This window comes from Gopherus flavomarginatus, chromosome 9, assembly GCF_025201925.1.
Source record: "Gopherus flavomarginatus isolate rGopFla2 chromosome 9, rGopFla2.mat.asm, whole genome shotgun sequence".
NCBI lineage: Eukaryota > Metazoa > Chordata > Testudines > Testudinidae > Gopherus > Gopherus flavomarginatus.
The window spans coordinates 92,502,190-92,528,042 of record NC_066625.1 but is presented as its reverse complement, the minus strand read 5'-3'; the positions used below and the strand labels follow the sequence as shown (position 1 = coordinate 92,528,042).

General features: G+C 43.2%; 1 protein-coding gene across 18 annotated transcripts in view; it reads right to left on the bottom strand.

Moving 5' to 3' along the window:
* PPIP5K1 (diphosphoinositol pentakisphosphate kinase 1) overlaps positions 1 to 25,853 on the bottom strand; it is a 232,533-nt gene that overhangs the window by 152,130 nt on the left and 54,550 nt on the right. For all 18 annotated transcript variants that reach the window (XM_050967192.1, XM_050967191.1, XM_050967205.1 and 15 more), the window contains one exon: positions 24,916 to 25,139. In XM_050967192.1, coding sequence (XP_050823149.1) covers positions 24,916 to 25,139 — 224 coding nt within the window. The remainder of the gene's footprint in view (positions 1 to 24,915; positions 25,140 to 25,853) is intronic.

Genomic DNA, 25,853 nt, shown 5'->3' with positions numbered 1-25,853 from the left:
ACATTGTTGGCATTACTGAAACTTGGTGGGATAATACACATGATTGGAATGTTGGTGTGGATGGGTATAGTTTGCTCAGGAAGGATAGACAGGGGAAAAGGAGGTGTTGCCTTATATATTAAAAATGTACACACTTGGACTGAGGTGGAGATGGACATAGGAGATGGAAGTGTTGAAAGTCTCTGGGTTAGGATAAAAGGGGTAAAAAACAAGGGTGATGTTGTGCTAGGAGTCTACTACAGGCTACCTAACCAGGTGGAAGAGGTGGATGAGGCTTTTTTAAACAACTAACAATCATCCAAAGCCCAAGATTTGGTGGTGATGGGGGACTTCAACTATCCAGATATATGTTGGGAAAACAACACCGCGGGACACAGACTATCCAATAAGTTCCTGGACCGCATTGCAGACAACTTATTTCAGAAGGTTGAGAAAGCTACTGGGGGGAAGCTGTTCTAGACTTGATTTTAACAAATAGGGAGGAACTTGTTGAGAATTTGAAAGTAGAAGGAAGCTTGGGTGAAAGTGATCATGAAATCATAGAGTTTGCAATTCTAAGGAAGGGTCGAAGGGAGTACAGCAAAATAGAGACCATGGATTTCAGGAAGGTGGATTTTGGTAAGCTCAGAGAGCTGATAGGTAAGGTCCCATGGGAATCAAGACTGAGGGGAAAAACAACTGAGGAGAGTTGGCAGTTTTTCAAAGGGACACTATTAAGGGCCCAAAAGCAAGCTATTCCGATGGGTAGGAAAGATAGAAAATGTGGCAAAAGACCACCTTGGCTTAACCATGAGATCTTGCATGACCTACAAAATAAAAAGGAGTCATATAAAAAATGGAAACTAGGTCAGATGAATATAGGCAAACAACACAGGAATGCAGAGGCAAGATTAGAAAGGCAAAGGCACAAAATGAGCTCAAACTAGCTATTGGGAACAAAGGGAAACAAGAAGACTTTTTATCAATACATTAGAAGCAAGAGGAAGACCAAGGACAGGGTAGGCCCATTGCTCAGTGAGGAGAGAGAAACAGTAACAGGAAACTTGGAAATGGCAGAGATGCTTAATGACTTCTTTGTTTCAGTCTTCACTGAGAAGTCTGAAGGAATGTCTAACCTAGTGAATGCTTATGGGAAGGGGATAGGTTCAGAAGATAAAATAAAAAAAGAGAAAGTTAAAAATCACTTAGAAAAGTTAGATGCCTGCTAGTCACCAGGGCCTGATGAAATGCATCCTAGAATACTCAAGGAGTTAATAGAGGAGGTATCTGAGCCTCTAGCTATTATCTTTGGAAAGTCATGGGAGACGGGAGAGATTTCAGAAGACTGGAAAAGGGCAAATATAGTGCCCATCTATAAAAAGGGAAATAAAAACAACCCAGGAAACTACAGACCAGTTAGTTTAACTTCTGTGCCAGGGAAGATAATGGAGCAAGTAATTAAAGAAATCATCTGTAAACACTTGGAAGGTGGTAAGGTGATAGGGAATAGCCAGCATGGATTTGTAAAGAACAAATCATGTCAAACCAATCTGACAGCTTTCTTTGATAGGATAATGAGTCTTGTGGATAAGGGAGAAGCGGTGGATGTGGTATACCTAGACTTTAGTAAGGCATTTGATAAGGTCTTGCATGATATCCTTATTGATAAACTAGGCAAATACAATTTAGATGGGGCTACTATAAGGTGGGTGCATAACTGGCTAGATAACCATACTCAGAGTAGCTATTAATGGCTCCCAATCCTGCTGGAAAGGTATAACAAGTGGGGTTCCGCAGGGGTCTGTTTTGGGACCGGCTCTGTTCAATATCTTCATCAACAACTTAGATGTTGGCATAGAAAGTACGCTTAAGTCTGCAGACGATACCAAACTGGGAGGGATTGCAACTGCTTTGGAGGACAGGGTCAAAATTCAAAATGATCTGGACAAATTGGAGAAATGGTCTGAGGTAAACCGGATGAAGTTCAATAAAGACAAATGCAAAGTGCTCCACTTAGGAAGGAACAATCAGTTTCACACATACAGAATGGGAAGAGACTGTCTAGGAAGGAGTATGACAGAAAGAGATCTAGGGGTCATAGTAGACCACAAGCTAAATATGAGTCAACAGTGTGATACTGTTGCAAAAAAAAGCAAACGTGATTCTGGGATGCATTAAGAGGCGTGTTGTAAACAAGACACGAGAAGTCATTCTCCCGCTCTACTCTGCGCTGGTTACGCCTCAACTGGAGTATTGTGTCCAGTTCTGGGCACCGCATTTCAAGAAAGATGTGGAGAAATTGGAGAGGGTCCAGAGAAGAGCAACAAGAATGATTAAAGGTCTTGAGAACATGACCTATGAAGGAAGGCTGAAAGCATTGGGTTTATTTAGTTTGGAAAAGAGAAGACAGAGGGGACATAGCAGCAGTTTTCAGGTATCTAAAAGGATGTCATCAGGAGGAGGGAGAACATTTGTTCACCTTAGCCTTTAAGGATAGAACAAGAAGCAATGGGCTTAAACTGCAGCAAGGGAGATTTAGGTTGGACATTAGGAAAAAGTTCCTAACTGTCAGGGTAGTTAAACACTGGAATAAATTGCCTAGGGAGGTTTTGGAATCTCCATCTCTGGAGATATTTAAAAGTAGGTTAGATAAATGTCTATCAGGGATGGTCTAGACAGTATTTGGTCCTGCCATGAGGGCAGGGGACTGGACTCTATGACCTCTCGAGGTCCCTTCCAGTCCTAGAGTCTATGAACATCCCCAGGCAATGACTTCCACAGGTTGACTGCATTGTGTAATGTACTTGTGTTTATTTGAAACCTGCTGCCTATTAATTTCATTGAGTGACCCCTGCTTCTTGTGTTATGTAAAGGGGTAAATAACACTTCCTTATCCACTTTCTCCACACCTTTCATGATTTTATAGACCTCTATAATACCCACTCTTAACTTCTCTTTTCCAAGTTGATTACTCCCAGTCTTGTTAATCTCCCCTCAGATGGAAGGTGTTCCATACCCTTAATCATTTTTGTGGTCCTTTTCTGTACCTTTTCCATTTCCAATATATTTTTTCCGAGATGGGGCAACGAGAACTACAGTCTTCCAGGTATGGGCATACCATGGCTTTATCATAGAATATCCAGGTCGGAAGGGACCTCAGGAGGTCACCTAGTCCAACCCCCTGCTCAAAGCAGGACCAATCCCCAGACAGATTTTTACCCCAGTTCCCTAAATGGCCCCCTCAAGGATTTAACTCACTACCCTGGGTTTAGTAGGCGAATGCTCAAACCACTGAGCTATCCCTCCCCCCATTATTGATATTTGTCATACCTGTCCCATTTCCTAATGGTTCCTAATATTGTTAGCTTTTTTTTTTTTTGACTGTCATTGAACATTGACCAAATGGTTCAGAGAACCATCCACAATGACTCAAAGATCTTTCTTGAGTGGTAATAGCTAATTTTAGACCAGGTCATTTTTTATGTATAGTTAGGATTGTTTTCCAATGTGCATTACTTTGTAATTATCAACACTGAATTTCATCTATTTTCTTGCCACTCACCCAGTTTTGTGAGATCCCTTTGGAACTCTTAAAACTGCTTTGGACTTAACTATCTTGGGTAATTTTGTATCACCTGTAAACTTTGCCACCTCACTGTTTACCCCTTTTTCAAGATCATTTATGATCAATGTTGAACTACACCAGTCCCACTACAGACCCCTAGAGGACACCTCTATTTACCTCTCTCCATTCTGAAAACAGATCATTTATTCCTACTATGTGTTTTCTCTCTTCTAACCAGTTACTGATCCATGAGAGGACCTTCCCTCTCATCTCATCACAGTTTACTTTGCTCAAGAGCCTTTGGTGAGGGACCTTGTCAACAGCTTTCTGAAAATCCAACTATACTAGAGCTATTGGATCACTCTTGCCCACATTCTTCTTGACTCCCTCAGAGAATTCTAATAGATGGCTGAGGCATGATTTCCCGTTACAAAAGCCTTGACGACACTTTCCCAAAGTATCGTATTGTGTCTGAATTCTATTCTCTACTGTAGCTTCAACCAATTTGCCTGGTACTGAAGTTAGGCTTACCAGCCTGTAATTGCCAAGAACCATTTTTTAAAAATTGGCGTCCCATTAGCTATCTTCCAGTCAGCTGGCACAGAAGCGGATTTAAGTGATAGGGTACATAACACAGTTAGTAGTTCCACAATTTAATATTTGGGTTCCTTGAACTTTTGGGTGAATACCATCTGGTGCTGGTGACTTATTACTGTTTAATTTACCAATTTGTTCCAAATCGTCCTCTGAAATGTCAATCTGGGACATTTCCTCAGATTTGTTACCTAAAAAGAATGGCTCAAGAGTGGAATCTCCCTTACATCCTGTGCAGGACGACCAATGCAAATAATTCATTTATATTCTCTGCAATGGCCTTGTCTTCCTTGAATGCTCCTTTTAGCACCTCGATCACTCAGTGGCTTCCTGCTTCTGATGTACTTAAATTTTTTTTTTTTTTTGAGTCTTTGGCCTTTCTAATTATGTTTACTCTTGACTGGCCAGAGTTTATGCTCCATTCTATTTTCCTCAGTATGATTCTACTTCCAATTTTTAAATGATCCTTTTTGCCTCCAACTGCTTCTTTTACTCTATTGTGCAGCTATGGTGGTATTTAAAAAAAAAAAAAATCCTCCTACTATTCTTTTTAGTTTGAGCCTCTAGTATGATGTTTTTTAAAAGTTCCCATGCCGCTTGCAGGCATTCCTTGTGCCCGTTCCTTTTAATTTATGTTTAACTAACTTCCTCATTTGTGTGTCGTTCCCCTTTCTGACGTTAAATGCTACTGTGGTGGGTTTCTTTGGTATTTCCCCATTGCCCCAGCCAAGCATATTAAATTATGGTCACAATTACCAAGCAGTTCAGTTACAATTAGCTCTTGGACCAGACTCTACGCTCCACTTAGGACTAAACCATGAAATGCCTCCTGCCTTCTGGGTTCCAGGACTAGCTGCTCCAAGAAACAGTCATTTAAAGGTGTCAAACTTTATCTCTGCATCCTGTCCTGAGGTGACATGTACCCAGTCAATATGGGGATAGTTGAAACCATCCATTGAGTTTTCTATGTTTATAGCCTCTCTAATCTCCCTAAGCAGTTCAGAACTACTGTCGTCATTCTGGCCAGGTGCTTGTAGTATGTTCCTATTGCTATACTCTTATTATTCAAGGATGGAATTTCTATCCATAGAGATTAGAGTACAGTTTATTCATATAACAATTTTACTATATTTCACTACGCTGTCTTTCAAATATAGTACCACTCCTCCACCAGCATGACCTATACTATCATTCCTATATATTTTTCACCCTGATATTAGCGTCCGACTGTCATTCCACCATGTTTCTGAGATTCCATTAAATGAGGATATTCACATCATACCAAGCACTCAAGTTCACTCATCTTAGTATTTAGACTTCTCGGATTTGCATACGAGCACTTATAACATTTGTCACTTTTTAGTTGTCTGCCTTCATGTGATGAAGAATTAGTCAAATGAAAGAATCCTGTTTCTCTTCAATTTCTTTTACTTCTAAACTCTCCTCTTTACTAGGATAGAGAATACCTGTTAATAGGTCCTTCCCCATGGGATACCTCTGCCTGAACTACATGTTCCTCTGCGCCTGTCAGCTTCCCCCCAGCCCTTAGTTTAAGAACTCCTCCTCTATGGCCTTTTTAATTTTACATGCCAGCAGTCTGGTTCCATTTTGGTTTAGATGACGCCCATCCTTCCTGTATAGGCGCCTCCTTTCCCAACAGGTTCCCTGGTTCCTAATAAACTTGAATCTTTCCTTCCTACACCATTGTCTCATCCACACATTGACACCTTACAGTTCTGCCTATCTAACTAGCCCTGTGTGTGGAACTGGAAGCATTTCAGAAAATGCTACTATTGAAGTCCTGGACTTAATCTCCTACCTAGCAGCCTAAATTTGGCCTCTAAGACCTCTCTCCTATCCTTCCCTAGGTCACTGGTATCCAACAGACACTGAAGCTGGCTTCTTAGGGCCAGATGCTTATATAGATAATGCAGGCTTCTTACACAACCAGATTTCTTCAAGATGAGCTTCTGACCATTCACACATGTGCAATCAAGGCTCCTCCTCTCGTATATTCTGGAAGCTTGCAGTGAGTGTCACCTAGAGCCACTTACCCATTCCCTCCCTATCTCTTCATAAAGGGCTCTGAGTACAAGGGGAGGTGGTCCCAGCCATGCTCAGACACATCCTTTCATCTGGGAATTTTTAACCCACACCTCTGAAACGGAGGTCTGATTGATCAGCACCTCCTGCTTTGCAACAGGCTTGGCCAGAGCACAGCATCACCCTTATGAGAAATGTTCCAGCATTCCAGAGTCAAGCAGCTGACCAGAAAAAATTCAGACCTGAATGGAGATTCCCACCTCAAGGAGCTCCTATAGCTTGGAAAGCAAGCCTTCTTAAGATGACTAAGACCCAGGATATTGGACAGAAAAGTCAAGCTCCAATCATGGCTAGTGACAGCAACTAGGTAGCAATTTGACCAATATCTAAAAGATCACCAAGTCAACAGAATATACAGAGACATTCCTGCTCTTAGCGAAGGAAAAGAACTGTTATTGATGATAGCTCTTGCTTGTTCTTGGGTCAAAGCAATGGACAAAGTGCATTATCCCTGGTGGGGGGGAAAAAATAAGCTGGTAGGTTTGTGTGTGTTTGGGGAGGAGGGGGTTCAAATAGCGCAGTTTTGGTTGCCAAATAGTTTTGACTGAACCAAAGAAGAGTGCTATGGTAATATTAAAATGAAACCTTTCAACTCAAAGGTTTTTGTTTTGATTTTAGGCATTTTGACAAAAGTGAAGGACTAGATTCTCCAGAGGGCCTGGGGGAGTGGGAAGGGAGGAGTTTTCCCTTGCCACCTTTAGGTAGTTAGGGATCACCCTTCCCCCCCCCCCCCCCCGGATGAGGTTGTCCCCAGTTCAAGTCCTCCCTCTGCCTGATGTGGAGAATTATAGATACGAGGCCTGAAAGGACCATTGTGATCATCTAGTCATACCTCCCCTGTATAACATGGGCCACAGATCTTTCCCTACAATAATTCCTAGAGCAGAGCTTTAGAAAAACATCCAATCTTGCTTTAAAAATTGTCAGGGATGGAGAATCCTCAACAACCCCTGGTAAATTGTTCCAATGGTTAATTACCCTTGCTGTTAAAAATATATACCTTATTCCTAGTCTGAATTTGTCCAGCTTCAGTTTCCAACCACTGGATCATGTTACACCTTTCTCTGCTAGACTGATTTGCCCATTATTAAATATTTGCTCCCCTGTAGATACTTAGACTGTATTTAAGTCATCCCTTAACCTTCTTTGTTAAGCTAAATAGATTCAGCTGCTTAAGTTGATCATAAGGTAGGTTTTCAATTCCTTTAATCAGTCTCATGCCTTTTCTGAACCCTCTCCAATTTATCTACATCCTTCTTAAATTGTGGGCACCAGAACTGGATGCAGTATTCCAGCAGTGGTCACACCACTGTCAAACACACAAGTAAAATAATCTCTCTACTCCTACTCAAGATTCCTTTGATTATGCATCCCAGGATCGCTTTCTCTTTTGGCCATAGTGTCACACTGGGCATTATTAAAAATGTATACACTTGGACTGAGGTTGAGATGAAAATAGGAAACAGACTTGTTGAAAGCCTCTGGGTAAGGATAAAAGGAGTGAAAAAACAAGGTGATGTCACGGTAAGGGTCTACTACAGACCACCTAATGAGTAAAGAGGAGGATATGGTTGGCTTTTTTTTTTTAAAAGCCTATCATCCAAAGCACAGGACTTGGTTGTGATGGGGGACTTTAACTACTCAGACATCTGTTGGGGAAAACAACACAGCAGAGTACAGATTATCCAATATATTCAAGAATTTATTGGATAGACAATTTATTATTTCAGAAGGTGGAGAAAGCTACTAGGTGAGAGACTATTCTAGATCTGATTTGGACAAATAGGGAGGAACTGGTTGAGAATTTCCAAGTGGAAGGCAGCTTGGGTGAAAGTGATCATGAAACTTTCAAATCTAAAAATAGAGTCCTACTAAAAGTGGAAACTAGGTCAGATGACAAAGGATGAACATAACACAAGTATGTAGGAACAGAATTAGAAAGGACAAGGCACAAAATGAGATCAAACTAGCTAGAGACATAAAGGGTAACAAAACATTCTACAAATACATTAGAAGCAAGAGGAAGACCAAGCACAGGGTAGGACTGTTACTCAATGAAGGGGGAAAAACAATAACACAATGTGGAAATGGCAGAGGTGCTTAATGAAGCCTTTGTTTCAGTTTTCACCGAGAAGGTTGGTGGTGATTGGATGTCTACCATAGTAAATACCAGTGAAAATGAGGTAGGATCAGAAGAGGTTAAAATAGGGAAAGAACAAGTTAAAAATTTAGACAAATTGGATGTCTTCAAATCACCAGGGAAATGCATCCTAGAATACTCAAGGAGCTGACTGAGGAGATATCTGAGCCATTAGCGATTATTTATAATGGTATTATATGTGAAAGAAAATGTAGAATCAAATGAAATAAAAATGTTAAATGAATCCACATGTTCCACAGAATCTCTATGGATAGTAATTCCATGCTCTAATAAGAATATAACAGTAGGGATCTATTATCTATCACTGACCAGGACCATGATTGTGATGACAAAATGCTAAGGGAGATTAGAGAGGCTATCAAAATAACTCAATAATAGTGGGGGATTTCAATTATCCCCATATTGACTGGGTACGTCACCTCAGGACGAAATGCGGAGACAAAATTTCTCGATACTTTAAATGACTGCTTCTTGGAGCAGCTGGTAAAGGAACCCACAAGGAGAAAGGCAATTCTCAATTTAGTCCAGAGTGGAGCGCAGGATCTGGTCCAAGAGGTAACTATAACAGGACCGCTTGGAAATAGTGACCATAATATAAAAACATTTAACATTCCTGTGGTGGGAAGAACACCCTGACAGCCCAGCACTGTGGCATTTAATTTCAGAAAGGGGAACTGTGCAAGAATGAGGTTAGTTAAACAGAAATTAAAAGATACAGTGACTAGAGTGAAATCCCTGCAAGCTGCATGGGCACTTTTCAAAGATACCATTAATAGAGGCCCAACTTAAATGTATACCCCAAATTAAAAAACAGTAAAAGAACTAAAGAGCCACCATGGCTTAACAACGAGGTAAAAAAAGCTATGAGAGAGAAAAAGGCATCTTTTAAAAAGTGGAAGTCAAATCCTAGTGAGGTAAATAGAAAGGGGCATAACCACTGCAAGTGTAAAAATGTAATAAGAAAAGCCAAAAAGGAGTTTGAAGAACAGCTAGCCAAAAACAATGTTGGTTTTTTTTTTAAAGTACATAAGAAGCAGGAAGCCTGCTAATCAACCAGTGGGGCCCCTGGACAATCAAGATACAAAAGCAGCAAAGAATCCTGTGGCACCTTATAGACTAACAGACGTTTTGGAGCATGAGCTTTCGTGGGTGAATACCCACTTCCTCAGATGCATGTAGTGGAAATTTCCAGGGGCAGGTATATATATGCTAGCAAGCAAGCTAGAGATAATGAGGTCAGTTCAATCAGGGAGGATGAGGCCCTGTTCTATAAAATCTCCACCAAGCATTCTCAAAACTACAATACTCGCACAAGGAAATAAGGAAACAGATCAACAGAGCCAGACGTGTACCCAGAAGCCTCCTACTGCAAGACAAACCCAAGAAAGAAACCAACAGGACTCCACTGGCCATCACATACAGCCCCCAGCTAAAACCCCTCCAACGCATCATCAAGGATCTACAACCCATCCTGGACAATGATCCCACACTTTCACAGGCCTTAGGTGGCAGGCCAATCCTTGCCCACAGACAACCTGCCAACCTGAAACATATTCTCACCAGTAACTGCACACCGCACCATAATAACTCTAGCTCAGGAACCAATCCATGCAACAAACCTCGGTGTCAACTCTGCTCACATATCTACACCAGCGACACCATCACAGGACCTAACCAGATCAGCCACACCATCACTGGTTCATTCACCTGCACATCCACCAATGTAATATACGCCATCATATGCCAGCAATGCCCCTCTGCTATGTACATCGGCCAAACTGGACAGTCTCTACGGAAAAGGATAAATGGACACAAATCAGACATTAGGAATGGCAATATACAAAAACCTATAGGAGAGCACTTCAATCTCCCTGGCCCCACTATAGCAGACCTTAAGGTGGCCATCCTGCAGCGCAAAAACTTCAGGACCAGACTTCAAAGAGAAACTGCTGAGCTTCAGTTCATCTGCAAATTTGACACCATCAGCTCAGGACTGAACAAAGACTGTGAATGGCTTGCCAACTACAGAACCAGTTTCTCCTCTCTTGGTTTTCACACCTCAACTGCTAGAACAGGGCCTCATCCTCCCTGATTGAACTGACCTCGTTATCTCTAGCTTGCTTGCTAGCATATATATACCTGCCCCTGGAAATTTCCACTACATGCATCTGAGGAAGTGGGTATTCACCCACGAAAGCTCATGCTCCAAAACGTCTGTTAGTCTATAAGGTGCCACAGGATTCTTTGCTGCTTTTACAGATCCAGACTAACACGGCTACCCCTCTGATACAAGATACAAAAGGAGCACTTAAAGACAAAGTCATTGTGGAGAAACTAAATGAATTCTTTGCTTTAGTCTTCATGGCTGGGGATGTTAGGGAGATTCCCAAACCTGAGCTTTCCTTTGTAGGTGACAAAATCTGAGGAATTGTCACAGAATGAAGTGTCACTGAGAGGTTTTGGAATTAATTGATAAACTTAATAACAAGTCACCAGGACCAGATGCCATTCACCCAAGAGTTCTGAAAGAACTTAAATGTGACATTGCAGAACTATTAACTACATAAATCCATGGTACACCCACATCTTGAATACTGCGCACAAATGTGGTCTCATCTCAGAAAAGATACTGGCATTAGAAATGCTTCAGAGAAGGACAACTAAAATGATTAGGGGTTTGGAACAGGTCCTATATGAGGAGAGATTAAGGAGAGACTAGGACTTTTCAACTTGGAAAAGAGGAGACTAAGGGGGGATATGATAGAGGTATATAAAATCATGAGTGGTGTGGAGAAAGTGAATAAAGAAAAGTTATTTACTTGTTCCCATAAGAACTAGGGGCCACCAAATGAAATTAATGGGCAGCAGGTTTAAAACAAATACGAAATTCTTTGGCACACAGTCAACCTGTGGAACTCCTTGCCTGAGAATGTTGTGAAGCCCAGGACTATAACAGGGTTTAAAAGAGAACTAGATGAATTCATGGACGTTAAGTCCATTAAATAAAATATGTTTATCTCCTAGAACTGGATGGGACCTTGAAAGGTCATCAAGTCCAGCCCACTGCCTTCACTAGCAGGACTAAGTACTGATTTTTGCCCCAGATCCTTAAGTGGTCCCCTCAAGGACTGAGCTCACAACCCTGGGTTTAGCAGGCCAATGCTCAAACCACTGAGCCATGCTTCCCCTATTAGCCAGGATGGGTAAGGAATGGTGTCCCTAGCCTCTGTTTGTCAGAGAGTGGAGATGGATGGTAGGAGAAAGATCACTTGATTATTAACTGTTAGGTTCACTCCCTCTGGGGCACCTGGCATTGGCCACTGTCGGTAGATAGGATACTGGGCTGGATGGACCTTTGGTCTGAGCCACTACGGCCATTCTTATGTTCTTATCTTTGAAAAGTCATGGAAGATGGGAGACATTCCAGAAGACTGGAAAATGGTACTATATTTGCCCATCTATGAAAAGGGAAATAAAGGATAACCTAGGGAATTACAGACCAGTCAGCTTAACTTCTGTACCTGGAAAGATAATGGAGCAAATAATTAATCAATTTGCAAACACCTAGAAGATAAGGTGATAAGTAACAGTCAGTATGGATTTGTCAAGAACAAATCGTGTCAAACCAACCTGATAGCTTCGCTTGACAGGGTAAAAAGCCTTGTGGAAGGGGGTGGGGAGCGGTAGACATGGTATATCTTGACTTTAGTAAAGCTTCCGATACTGTCTCGCATGACGTTCTCATAAACAAACTAGGGAAATACAACTTAGATGGAGCTACTATAAGGAGGGTGCAAAACCGTTCCCAGAGAGTAGTTATCAGTGGTTCAGTGTCATGCTGGAAGGGCAAAATGAGCGGGATCCACAGGGATCAGTTCTGGGTCCGGTTCTGTTCAATCTCTTTATCAATGATTTAGATAAGGGCATGGAGAGCACACTTGTAAAGTTTGCAGATGATACCAAATTGGGAGGGGTTACAAGTGCTTTGGAGGATAGGATTAAAATTCAAAAAGATCAGGACAAACTGGAGAACGGGTCTGAAGTAAATAGATTGAAATTCAATAAGGACAAATGTAAAGTACTCAATTTAGAAAGGAACAATCTGTTGCACACATACACAATGGGAAATGACTGCCTAGGAAGGAATACTGCAGAAAGGGATCTAGGGGACACAGTGGACCACAAGCTAAATATGAGACAACAGTGTAACACAGTTGCAAAAAAGCGAACATCATTCTGGGATGTATTAGTAGGAGTGTTGTAAGCAAGACAAGTAATAATTCTTCCGCTCTACTCCATGCTGATTAGGCCTCAATTGGAGCACTGTGTCTAGTTCTGGGTGCCACATTTCAGGGAGAATGTAGACAAATTGGAGAGAGTCCAGAGAGGAGCAACAAAAATTATTGAAGTTCTAAAAAAACATGACTTATGAGGGAAGATTGGAAAAAATTGGGTTTGTTTAGTCTGGAAAAGAGGAGACTGAGAGGGGACATGACAGTCTTCATGTATGTAAAAGGTTGTTACAAGAAAGAGGGAGAAAAATTGTTCTCCTTAACCTCTAAGGATAGGATAAGGAGCAACAGGCTCAAACTGCAGCAAGGGCGGGTTAGGTTGGACACTACGAAAAACTTCCCGTCAGGGTGGTTAAGCACTGGAATAAATTGCCTAGGGAGGTGGTGGAATAAGAGCAGGTTAGACAAAACACTTGTCAGGAAAGGTCTAGGTAATAGTTAGTCCTGTGATGAGTGCAGGGGACGGGACCAGATGACCTCTCAAGAAGGGAGGGATAGCTCAGTGGTTTGAGCACTGGCCTGCTAAACCCAGGGCTGTGAGTTCCCTCCTTGAGGGGGCCACTTAAGGATCGGTGGCAAAATTCAGTACTTGGTCCTGTTAGTGAAGGCAGGGGGCTGGACTTGATGACCTTTCAAGGTCTCATCCAGTTCTAGGACAAAGGTATATTTCCAATTATAAATAAATATAAAGTCCCTTCCAGTCCTGTGATTCAAGTTCAGCTGATTATCCACCACAATCCTCCCCTTCCCACCCCAAAGTCACTTTTTCCCAAGCTAGAACCCCTAATTCTGTAAGTATGGCTTATATTCTTTGTTCCTAGATGTATACATTGACATTTAGCCATATTAAAACATGTTTGCTTACATCCAGATTGCTTGGAACAGTGACCTGTCCTTTTTGTTATTTACCACTCCTCCAATTTGTGTCATCTGCAAACTTTACTGGGGATGATTTTGTTTTTTCCTTCCAAGTCATAACAATGTTAAATAGGACAGGGCCAAGAATCGATCCCTGCAGGACCCCCATTGGAAACATTCCCATTTGAGGATGATTCACCATTTACAATCATGTTTTGAGACCTATCAGTTAGCCAATTTTTAATCCATTTAATGGGTGCAATGTTAGAATGTAAGAATGGCCATACTGGGTCAGACCAAAGGTCCATCTAACCCCGTATCCTGTCTTCTGACAGTGGCCAATACCAGGTGCCCCAGAGGGAATGAACAGAACATGTCATCAAGGGATTCATTCCCTGTCAATCATTCCCAGTTTCTGGCAAACAAAAGGCTAGGGTCACCATCCTTGTCCATCCTGGCTAACAGCCATTGATGGTTCTGTCCTCCATGAACTTACCTGGTTCTTTTTTGAACCCTGTTATATAGTCTTGGCCTTCACAACATTCTCTGGCAAGGGGTTCCACAGGTTGACTGTGCGCTGTGGGAAGAAATACTTCCTTGTGCTTGTGTTAAACCTGCTGCCTATAAATTTCATGTGGTGACTCCGAGTTCTTGTGTTATGAGGAGTAAATAACACTTCCTTATTTACTTTCTCCAGACCAGTCATGATTTTATAAACCTCAATCATATCCCCCTTTAGTTGTCTCTTTTCCAAGCTGAAAGAAGTCCCCAGTCTTACTCGTCTCTCCTCATATGGAAGCCGTCCCATACCCCTAATCATTTTTGTTGCCCTTTTCTCAACCTTTTCTGAGATGGAGCAACCACATCTGCACACAGTATTCAAGATGTGGGAGTAATATGGATTTATATAGAGGTAATATGTATTTTCTGTCTTATTATCAAATCCCTTTCTTAATGATGCCCAATATTCTGTTCGCTTTTGACTGCTGCTGCACATTGAGTGGATGTTTTCAAAGAATGATCCACAATGACACCAAGAGCTCTTTCTTGAGTGGTAACAGCTAATTCAGACCATTTTATGTGTAAATTTTATATTGTTTTAGTTTTTAATCAAAATGTCATGCTGTACCAAATAAAATGCCTTATAGAAGTCTAAGTATGTCAACACTATTACCTCTGTCAACCAAACATGTAATCTCATTCCCCTCCCCAAAAAAGATATCAAGTTAGTTTGACAAGATCTATTTCCAGAAGGGATCTGAACTAAACTGAAAAATCCACTATTTGCTTAGCTCTATAAGTGCTATTTACCCCAGTTGCAAAAAAGCAGATAAAAATCAAGTTAGAGACTTTGAAAAGAGCACTTGTGCTATTGAATAAAAACTCTGCTCAAAGAGTCTGTCAATTTATCTCCCTCTGGTAGATGAGACCCTGGTACAGGCATGAACAGCTGTGCTAAGGCTTCAGACATAGCCTTATCTTAAAGTTATCATGTAATTGCACAAGTAACAAACCTGTTCACTGCAGGAAAGTTTGGCAGGTTTGGTAAATATCAAGGCTTCTTCACCCCCAAACCTAAAGTATGGATGAAAGTGTCTGATATAAAATACTAGAGACAAATTATCTGCATCCTCTACTGAAGGGCAAGCATGGACACAGATGAAGACACCCTGACATTCATGAAAAATAGTCCTGAAAGCCAAGCATTTAATGGAACACTTGCTGCCAAAGAAAGACCAAAGGGTAAGATGTAGTTTTATTGGTAGAGGTCTTCCTGGACTCCAGAGATAAGGTTCAGCAAGATAGATTAAGATATGAAAATGGCCCTCTCTCAAGATTGTCTCATCATGCTTGTTGCTTGTAGTTTTGATGTTACTATTGCACAGAAGGGTAAGTCCCTCTTGAATACCTCTGGAAATAAGACCTCTGCCTTTGAAACCTGATAGCAAGTACTATATCCTTCAGGGTGTTAATACAGCCAGTCATTTTCCCCATGCAGGTACTCCAACTGCCAACACTGTATGATAGCTGTCAAACTTTTATTTGCATTAAACCAAGAAGCAAAACTCACACACCCTTAAGCTTAGTGATTTTTCTTTTGTGAAAGCTGGCTGACCCCCCTTAATAGATTACAAGTGGCCAGTAGGTGGGGGCGGGGGGAGGAAGTAAGTACTGCTCATGGACACAGTAGCCTGCATTTTTGCACTCTCTCTTTTCCTCTGCCTCAAAGCAGGAAGAGCCTGCTTCAAACCAGTTAGTTCTACTTAGATAAGGGAAACATGAGATTTTACACTTACCAATCAAGTATTAACACGCAAGGGTCTTTGTCTGAATGCGTATAAAAGGTTTGTGAAATTTGTGTAAGACAAAGTCTTTTGTACCAAGGTACAGGCTCTCCTTTTTCTGCAGAATAAAGCATTTTTCCTTATCCCTGTCAGGCTGTTAATTGGCTCTCAGCTAGGCAGACCCGATATTTCGGTAATAGTTTCTGGCAACCCAGATGGGACTCTCCTAGCTCGGACATTGGACTCCGGACGGCTGCGACGAACTAGGAGCGGCGCCACTGGGGTGCTTAACCCCTCTTCTTCATTCTCCGCAGCCCCTGGGGTTCGTGATCCGATAAGGTGAGCCCTAATAGGATAAGGAAATACTGTCTGATTCTGGTTAGAGGCGGGCCTCTTATCTGGTTCTGGTGCACTATCTGCTTCTGTTTCCGTTCTGTTTAACGGTTACTGTTGTTTTTCTGCTCTGTATACATTTGGGCGTTAGGAGTGTGGGCGGAACTGAACCTCTCGTTCGTAATTCCTCGGAGTGGAAGCCATGCGTGCGAGGAAGCTCTGAGGTTGAATTGAGATCCTTCTGTCCCATCCCCTGTAGCAGTCAGTGTAATAGAAGTAGACTGGATTAGACTGTAATTCCCTCTGTTCTCTGTGTAATTCTCTTTTCTGTTTGAGTGTCAGCAGACAGATGGGTGGGTCTCTGGGTAAACCCTCTAAAGGAGTTTGGATTATATGTTAAGTAAATGGCCTTTACCTGGTGTTCAGGAAGGAATGTCAAGAGGAAATTGAATAGTTAAACGCCAATGGACCATGCGTTTTTGCCCAGGTGGCAAGCCTCACGAGGGAGGACTCAGGTAGTCTTGTGAGTAAGAATGTTTAAGGGAAGAGACCAGGAACGGTGGGGGCTAGTTGAGAAGCCCTTCCTCCTAGCTAAATTGGTAGTGGAACAAGTTGGTGCCCATGGAAGGGGCAGTTCAGCAAGAAAAGCAAGATCGGGCCCAGGCGGGCAGGCAACAGCCAGAGAGATTGGAAAACAGGTTGGAAATTCTGAGAGTATAGTGGAAGGAAGAAGTAAGTAAGTGTGAGCATGAGGATTTCAAATACCCAGGAAAATATCTTGAAATGGTGATTTGAGTTGATAAAAGTGGCTGTTGGGAGACAAGCAAGTGATTTAAGGAAGAGTGAGAAGTTAACTCTGTAGTTGCTGGAGGGAACAGCAGTTGAACTTTGTAAAATGCTGAAGAGGAAAGTTCTTGGTGTCTTTGAAATGTTTGTAAATAAATTCAGGCAAAGAAATTATTAGATTGCAATCATTTGGCTATGAACAATTTAGCTGAATTAACTAAAGAAACACATACAGTGCTATGTAATTGAAATTTTATTAGGCTCTAAGGGGCACTATAAGTAGTGATGTTTTCTTTCAGTGTTTGAAAGCAGGAGTTAAAAGTAAAAAGCAATCAAAATTCTGGTAAAAGTTAATTATGTCCCTTTTAAGGTAAGAATCTTTAAGCTGCGGATAGCTTTGGATCCGAAAGCAAGCGAGAAAGCATCTGTATTAATGCGAATTATCTAACTGATAAGGTAGAAGCCACTGAAACCTGGGCTGCCTATGAAACAAATACAAAAAAAATATGGGGTAATTCCTCTGTTTTGCCTGAAAACAAGGATATTTGTATATTTAAGTAATGATTGACTGCCCAGAAGGGGTAGACCTCTGTTTTTTGTCTTTCAGATAATCAGAGAAAACTGATGCCAGCTGAACAGCATTCAACATATCATGCATTTACTGGCACAATAGAAATTATGTTTTGCGTTCTATGTTCTGTCTTGTGGTGTTTGTCTCGTGGCCGGAATTGTTGTGTTTAGTGTTTTCATGGGATGGTCTGGTTTGAAATCAGGCAGAGGGGTTGGATTGGAATGCAGATACTTGTTTTATTCAACCTGGAATACAAAGTGTTTGGATAAATCAGGAAAATATGACATACTAAAGTCTAACACATTTGCTTAAGTAAAAAAAAAAAAAGAAACTTCATTGGCCAAATCTTAATTTAAAATTGTTATTAAAATTTGCATACCAACAGTTTTTGGGAGCAAGGCCATGAAAGGTTAACCCACTCCCCATATTGTACATGGGATCCTTCTGGCTACCTCAGATTTCTAGCCAGAGGGCTGGGGATGGTGGAAAGCTATTGGACTAGAGGTTGAATTGAATGAACTCCTCAAAGTGGGTGTGCTTGTCCTGGCTTGTTGCTCCAATGCTCTGTAATAAAGTTATTTTAGTGGAAGGGTATATGTGGCATACATTAAATAAGACCCCCCCCAACTGTATAATGTACTGTATAATGGCAATGTTTATGTATTCGTTGTTGGGAAAAGGTGTATGAGTGAAGAGTCAAAGTTTCCTTTGTAGGTTAAAAGAAGCCAAAAAGGGAGAAGGAAAAAAGAACAGAATGAGTTAACTGGAAAGAAAAAAAAAATAGCTAGCAGACTGATAAGACACTGGCTCCATTCAAGGACACTGCTCACAGCTAAGACTTGGCTGATAACCAAGAAAAGGGGGGAGGGGGGCTTGAATGTGCCCAAGCAGCTAGGAGATCTGCAAAACACTGCCAGGCACTAATGAAATGTGTTAGGTTCCTTTTCTCACAGGTAAAGAAGCGCTACCCAAAGACCCTAGCAGCCCTGCCACTCCTTGGAATCAGGAGACTGGATCAATGTAAAGGTCCACCAATGAAAGACTGCTCTGGCTCCATGCTGGAAAGGCCCTTATTAAGTCCTGCTAACTACCAACACTGCTGTGAAGTGCCAAAGACTGACTGCTTGGACCCAAGATTCTCACTGCAAAAAGACCCCTCCACCTCAGGAGGATATCCTACTGATGCTTAGCCTATTTCTCCTTCTAGCTCCACTGCGCCTTCTGGACAGCAGGGAAAAGTACAAGTGAAGTACTAGTAACCTCTCCCATGTCCACTGACAAATCTACCGTGCCTTTGAATTTTTCTAGAAGAATCAAAACCATTAGAGGGTAATGTGCTGGTAACCTCTCCCCTGTAGGATGCTGAACCACAACTGTTTCGGGGAAAAAGAAGGAACACTCACTCCACTAAAATTGCCAAAGTCCAGGGATTCCTGACTAAAAAGGACATTTAAAACTGACCCTGGTGAAGAAACAAAAAATTATACACTGGCAGAAAAAAAAATTGTGGGACCCATGCTTGGGATTGTGGTATTAATTAAATTTTGGGGTTTGTTCTACAGGCTGTGCCCTGTGTTCTGGATAAATCCTTCAGTATGTATTGCTCTCACTAATTGGATTTAAAACAGGTACTACGGGCACCTTGTTGCCCCTGCTATCTCCCCTGTTACCCTGTAATACACCCCCTCCTAGGCTATTAATGTCAATGCCTCTTGAAAGTACCTGAGCTTAGTTAAAGGTATACAACCAACAGATGTGATATAGTACTACATCAAAGAGATATGTATTAGGATATCACTGGACTGTGATTAATACAACACTAGGGGCTGCCATTAGATTAGCACAACAGAGGGCCTGGGTTATTTCCTCTGGAAGAAGAGGGACCTGACCGGATCCCCATGGGATGGGGCCAATAGCGCAGCAGCCATTTGGAATATTATTAAAAGCCAAAAACATGATAAGAAATCGGGCCAACTAGAAAAGGCCACTAGCCTTATTTCTGGAGCTCAGTTAACCCAAATACAGGCTAGAGTTGGTGAGTTACATGTTATTTCCATCCTTACATCTATGACCCAGAAGTTATTAACAGAGATGGTATTGAATATCACTGAGGCTGGGAAGGCATTGCAGTGGCATCTAGTATGTTTAGAAATTCAGAATTTCCTGAATGACCAGCTGATGGCCATTCGGAGTGATCTTGAGCATCAGACTTGGCCCACTGCCCTTACAGACACATCAGGAGTACCATCTGATCTGTGGTCATGGAGACATATTAGGACACTTTCTGAGTGGAAGTGTGGACATTCACAGTGCTCCTTCCAAGCACTTGGACCAGTTAGGGGGGTGTGCGCTTCCACATACCGAATCCTGACGGGTCCATGGAGAGGATGCATGTGGGACTGGATTAATCACCAAGACATCTGGGAAATTAGACCACCTGATATACCTAACTGATTTATAGTCAGTGCCCCAATCCCTTAGTTGTCAGACAAACAGGATTCCATTCTTTTGTCTGTGCAATCATTCCTGAGTTGGGGGTAGCTGAACTAGAGAGAGCAGTTGTAAATAGTTCTGCAGGGCTTAAGAAAGCAGCTAATGCATTAATAGACGCTTTTCAAAAGTTACAAAAAGAGATTGATGAAGTAGCAGAAGTGGCTTTGCAAAATAGACGTGTGCTAGATGCTATAAATGCTGAAATAGAGGGGGCTTGTGCTCGCATCGGGAAAAAATGTCTGTATAATACTGTAACCAAAGGTTCTGCTGTCCGTAAGACAACTCAGTACCTGTCTCTTCAGCTTGATTGTAAATCTATTACATAACGGGCCTGGCAATCTGGGCTTGCCAGGCCTGAAGGGGGGGGATTGTGAAAGCTGGCTGACCCCCCTTAACAGATTACAAGCGGCCAGTAGGTGTGTGTGGGGGGGGGGGGAGTAAGTACTGCTCATGGACACAGTAGCCTGCATTTTTGCACTCTCTCTTTTCCTCTGCCTCAAAGCAGGAAGAGCCTGCTTCACACCAGTTAGTTCTACTTAGATAAGGGAAACATGAGATTTTACACTTACCAATCAAGTATTAACATGCAAGGGTCTTTGTCTGAATGTGTATAAAAGGTTTGTGAAATTTGTGCAAGACAGAGTCTTTTGTACCAAGGTACAGGCTCTCCTTTTTCTGCAGAATAAAGCATTTTTCCTTATCCCTGTCAGGCTGTTAATTGGCTCTCAGCTAGGCAGACCTGATATTTCGGTAACACTTTTAATACTCCCACCCCTACCCCCACCCCCCCCACACCCTGTGATTCTTCCCATCTGGAATGCACTGTATTGATGTTTTTATTTATACTACAAATAAAAACCTTGATGCATTGCATTCCAGATGGGAGGAATCAGAGCTCTTTTACAGAGGCTCTTGTCAATTTCTGGGCCTGACTGTCCACCACACCCTGTGTATTCCATCAGCTTCAAGAAGGGTTTGGTAAAGCAGAAAATGGGAGCCCTTAGGTGTTTCTACTATCCATACATGGGTTACAAAATAGACAAAGACAGTACTGAAAATTCCATGGTATCTAGATATGCTTAGCACTGATGCTCTGGATTGCTGTGTACTTCATGCTGGAGCCACTCCAGAATCAGAACTGAAACATTTACTTCCTGGTTTTTAAGCAGACAAATCTGAGGGCAGTAGCTCTGAGAACACAAATGGTCTGCTCGTACTCCCTCCTATGAGATGTCAGAGACACAGCCATTAGCGCATTTATGCTGCCAGATCCAGGGGATATCAAAGTAGGTCTCATGATCCCTCACCAATAGCGCTAGGTCCAAATTGGATTGACAGCACATTCTTCTCCATGGATCCTTTCCTGCACAAGGGGAGAATTCCCAGTATCTCTTCTTGCACTGCTGCCTCATAGCCCTGTTGCAAGGGTATCTTCTCTGCAACCCCTTGTGGCCTGCTGTGGCATAACATCTCCCTCCTAGCCCAAACAACAGTCCTGCAACAAGTCCACCTGCTCTCAGGGAGACCCTGGCAAGCAGGAGTCTCTAGTCAGAGCATAAAACACGATCTTCCACTTCTCCTTGGCTAACCTTCTGCCCCACTCACTGATAGTGCAGACCTCTGGACTTTATCCCTGCAGGTCTGGCTTCCACCCTCTGGACTTCATCCCAGAGTCCTTTCCCAAATCAGATTCTCCCCAGGCTGGAGCCTTATTCCAAGTCTATTTCCAAGCTGTCTGTCTGAGCGATGGTCTTTTTTCAGCTCTGCCACAAGAGCCTCATCCTCTCCTGCTGCCCTCTCCCCTCAGGGTCAGTCACAGGAGGGACTCTCCCTCCAGCAACTATCCTAACCCCTGATGAGTCACCCAACTCTTCCCCATTTGGATCTGACAACTGACTTGAGCCACTTGATTCCCAGCCAGTCAGGATCAGCTGCGGGAACTGCTCCATCGCAGGGAAGGCTGAGCCCAGCTCACCTTAAAAGAGCCAGCCAAGCGATGACAGCGGCAGAAAAACTCTGAAGCCAACAGGCAGCCTCTTGTGGAGCTATTCATCAGATCCTCCGAGGCTTGTTTTTCTGTGAAGATGGCATAATAGTGAAACCTTTGGCTCCGTAAGATGCCTTAGAATCAAAATGACTAGGTGGGGAAAAGGCTGTATCATAACTTCATACATAGATACCAACTTCCCCTCTGCCCTGTGGGTGCTCAACCCCTGTGGCCCATGGCCCCACTCTCGCCCTGCCCCAAATCCACTCCCTTCCCCTCAAGTCCCGACCCCTACCCCGCCTCTTTACCGCCTCCTCTCCCAAGTGTGCCATGTCTCCACTCCTCCCCCTCCCTCCCGGAAAGTCTTAAGCGCTACCAAACAACTGTTAGTCAGCAAGCAGGAAGCACTGGGAGGAGAAGGAGCAGAGACGCTGCACTCAGGGGAGGTGGAGGGGATGGAGATGGGGGAGCTTGGCTGCTGGTGGGTGCAGAGCACCCGCTAAATTTTCCCTATGGGTGCTCCAGCCCCACAGCACCCATGGAGTCAGCGCCTATGACATGTCCTCAGACATGAGCCACACAGCAGTTTTTGAGCCTGTTAGATCCCCAGTGTTAGATTCTCAAACCCAATCCTGGGAAGTTGAATTTCTGGGGCTCAGCTGAGCTCTTGGGGGTAGGCTAGGAAACAAAGAGAACCATAGACTCATAGACTCATAGGTCAGAAGGGACCAATCTGATCATCTAGTCTGACCTCCTGCACAAGGCAGGCCACAGAACCCCACCCATCCAATTTTATACAACCCCTATCCCAGGACCGAGTTATTGAAATCCTCAAAAATGGTTTGAAGACCTCAAGCTGCAGAGACACCACCAGCAAGCGACTCGTGCCCCACGCTGCAGGGGAAGGCGAAAAACCTCCAGGGCACCTGCCAATCCGCCCTGGAGGAAAATTCCTTCCCGACCCCAAATATGGCGATCAGCTAAACCCTGAGCATGTGGGCAAGAGTCACCAGCCAGCACCCAAGAAGGAGTTCTCCGCAGCAACTCAGTACCCATCGCATGCAACATCTCCCCGCAGACCATTGAGCAGACCTGTCTGGTGGTAATTCAAGATCAATTGCCCAAATTAACGATCCTATCATAACATCCCCTCCATATACTTATCAAGCTTTGTCTTAAAGCCAGGAAAGTCTTTTGCCCCTACTACTTCCCTCGGAAGGCTATTCCAGAACTTCACTCCCCTAATGGTCAGAAACCTTCGTCTAATTTCAAGTCACAACAGGCCCTTCTTGGAATCAGGGAACATAGCTTCAGAACTTACTACCAGAAGCCTCAGCAATCAGTTTGTTAAGAGTCTATAAATGGATTCTGTCCCATTCTTGACTTTCAAGGAGAGCGCCTGAAAGACAGGGCATTGTAAGGGGAAAACCCTCTCCAAGACAAGCAGGGCATCAAGCGTTTACATGTGAACATGACCAGACAGGAAGACCATCGTTAAGACTTCATCCCATTAACAGATCCACCATCCTGAACTCCATCAGAAGCTTGCAATGTAGTTCCCAATCTCCAGTGGAGGAAGGACCTCAACAAGGATGCTCACATCACCATTTTGGGCACAAAGCCAGTAAGACAAGCAGTTCTTTAACGATCACAGTGTGTTACACCTGCAGTACCAGGCTCCATTGAACAGGATAGGTCCAGGGCCTCTGCCTAAATCAGGGGTTCTCAAACTGGGGGTTGGGACCCCTCAGGGGGTCACAAGGTTATTACAGGGGGGGTCACGAGCTGTCAGCCTCCACCCAAAACCCCGCTTTAACACCATTATAAATGCTGGAGGTAAATATATTTAAAAGTGTTTTTCATTTGGGGGGGTGGGGCGGGTCGCACTCAGAGGCATGGTATGTGAAAGGGGTCACCAGTACAAAAGTCTGAGAACCACTGGCCTAAATAGTCCCATGCAGGGCACAGAATCACTAGATAAGGGACTCCTCCTCCTCAAAGGGGTTGGATCCTCATGCTGGCTGGATCCCAGACAACTGGATCCATGCTTTGGTTTCAGAGGTGGACAATGGCCTTTGACTTTCAGGAGCCACTTTAGGCATACAGCCAGGTCTGCCAGGTTGACCTGGACTTATCCAGGAATCTTAATAGAGAGCAAATCCTTAACTTGATAGCCAGACTTCATCAATTGGGCCTGAAGAGCTTTCCCACCAACTGGGGTCTGAGGCAGCCTTCCCATCTCTGCAGGCCAATCCTGTATGTTGATGCTGGACTTGTACACGGCTAACCTTAGCTCAGCAGACCTGAAGAGTCTCCCTTGACAGTGGGGTTGTGAGGGAGCCTACTCTTCTGCTCGTGATAGTCTAGAGGAAGCCCATGCCAGATAGACATCTCATCTTCTGTACTTTTGACTTTAGAAATTGGATTAGTTGGCTGATAATTTAACTATAAGCAAAATTTGCCCCTAAACGGTATAAGAAAAACCCCAACAAGATATACGCAGTGTTCTACGTGCTTGATACAAGCTTGGTACACCTTCAGTGGTTAGAAGGAACTGTAGGGTGGTTAGGGCCACTTAGGTTCCAAGGCTAGGAAAAGGTTTCTGGCTAAGACAGCGAGGGAGGGGCAAGCTGACCCAGTGGACAATACTGTCTAGAAGATATGGAAGGCTTGCAGAGTAGCTGCCTTGGTCCTACAAGTCAGAAAATACAGAAGAAGTAGGAACTAATCAATACAGTGAATCCTCTTATAAACACCAATCAATTGCTTTCTGGTTTTTGCTCACACAACGGGGAAACCTGACGGGCCTGAAGACGCATCCCTTTGTGAGACCCATGCCAGACACTTCCTCTATTGAGAGCGGACACCACTCCTAGGAGAGAGGGAAAAGAGTTGAGCCAGATTGTACCTGGGGTATGATCACATCTGCCAAGGCTTTGGAGAGTTTGAAGAGTTCAGCAGTGCCCTCCAGCTTCAGGGTACAATTGTGTTGTACATCATATTTAATGCAGTCATAGATATCAGGGATCTTGCTGATGTCATAGCGCCCATTCTTCATGCGGAAATCCCTCTCCAGCTTGCTCCAGCGCTGCAGCATCAGCTCCAAAGTCTCGCTGTGGTACAGCTGCAGGTCTAAAGAGCAGCAAGAACAAAACAAGTATGTTTTAAAAAGGGAACAGAGGGTCTCTACACTGTTTGAAAACCTGCAGCACAGAGTGTCAGAGCTAGGGCTACAGGCTCCAGCTTGTACTAAAAACAGCTGTGTAAACGTCCATACTTGGGCTGGAGAAACACCCATGACCCCAGGCTTCAGAGCCTGAGCTCCAGCCTGCACCCAGATGTCTACATAGCTTTTTAGTGCCTTAGCATGAGCCCGAGGTCTACAGACCCAGGCTCAGACTCACTGCTGCAGGTTTTAAAAGTGCAGTGTAGATGTACTAAAAGAGGTCCTGCAGCATTATATAGTAGTCAGCCTATCTTCAATATCTTGTAATTATTCAACAATCAATTTGTACGCTCCTGGAGAATATTAGGGTTATAAGCAATAGCCCGCATGATTTGTCAAGAATAAACTATGTCAAACCAACCCAATTTCCTTCTGTGAAAGGGGTATGACCTTGTGTGCGCTTGGGGGGGGCGGGGGAGGAATAAAAAGGATATATCTTGACTTTAGTAAGGCTTATGAGAATGTCATGTATGACAGTCAAAAGCAAACTAGGGAAATGTGGTCTAGATGAAATCCCTACAAGGCGGGTGCACAACTGGTTGAAAGACCACACTCAAATAGCAGTTATCAAATCAGTCATAGTCAAACTGTGAGGAGGTATCTAGTGGGGTCCCACAGGG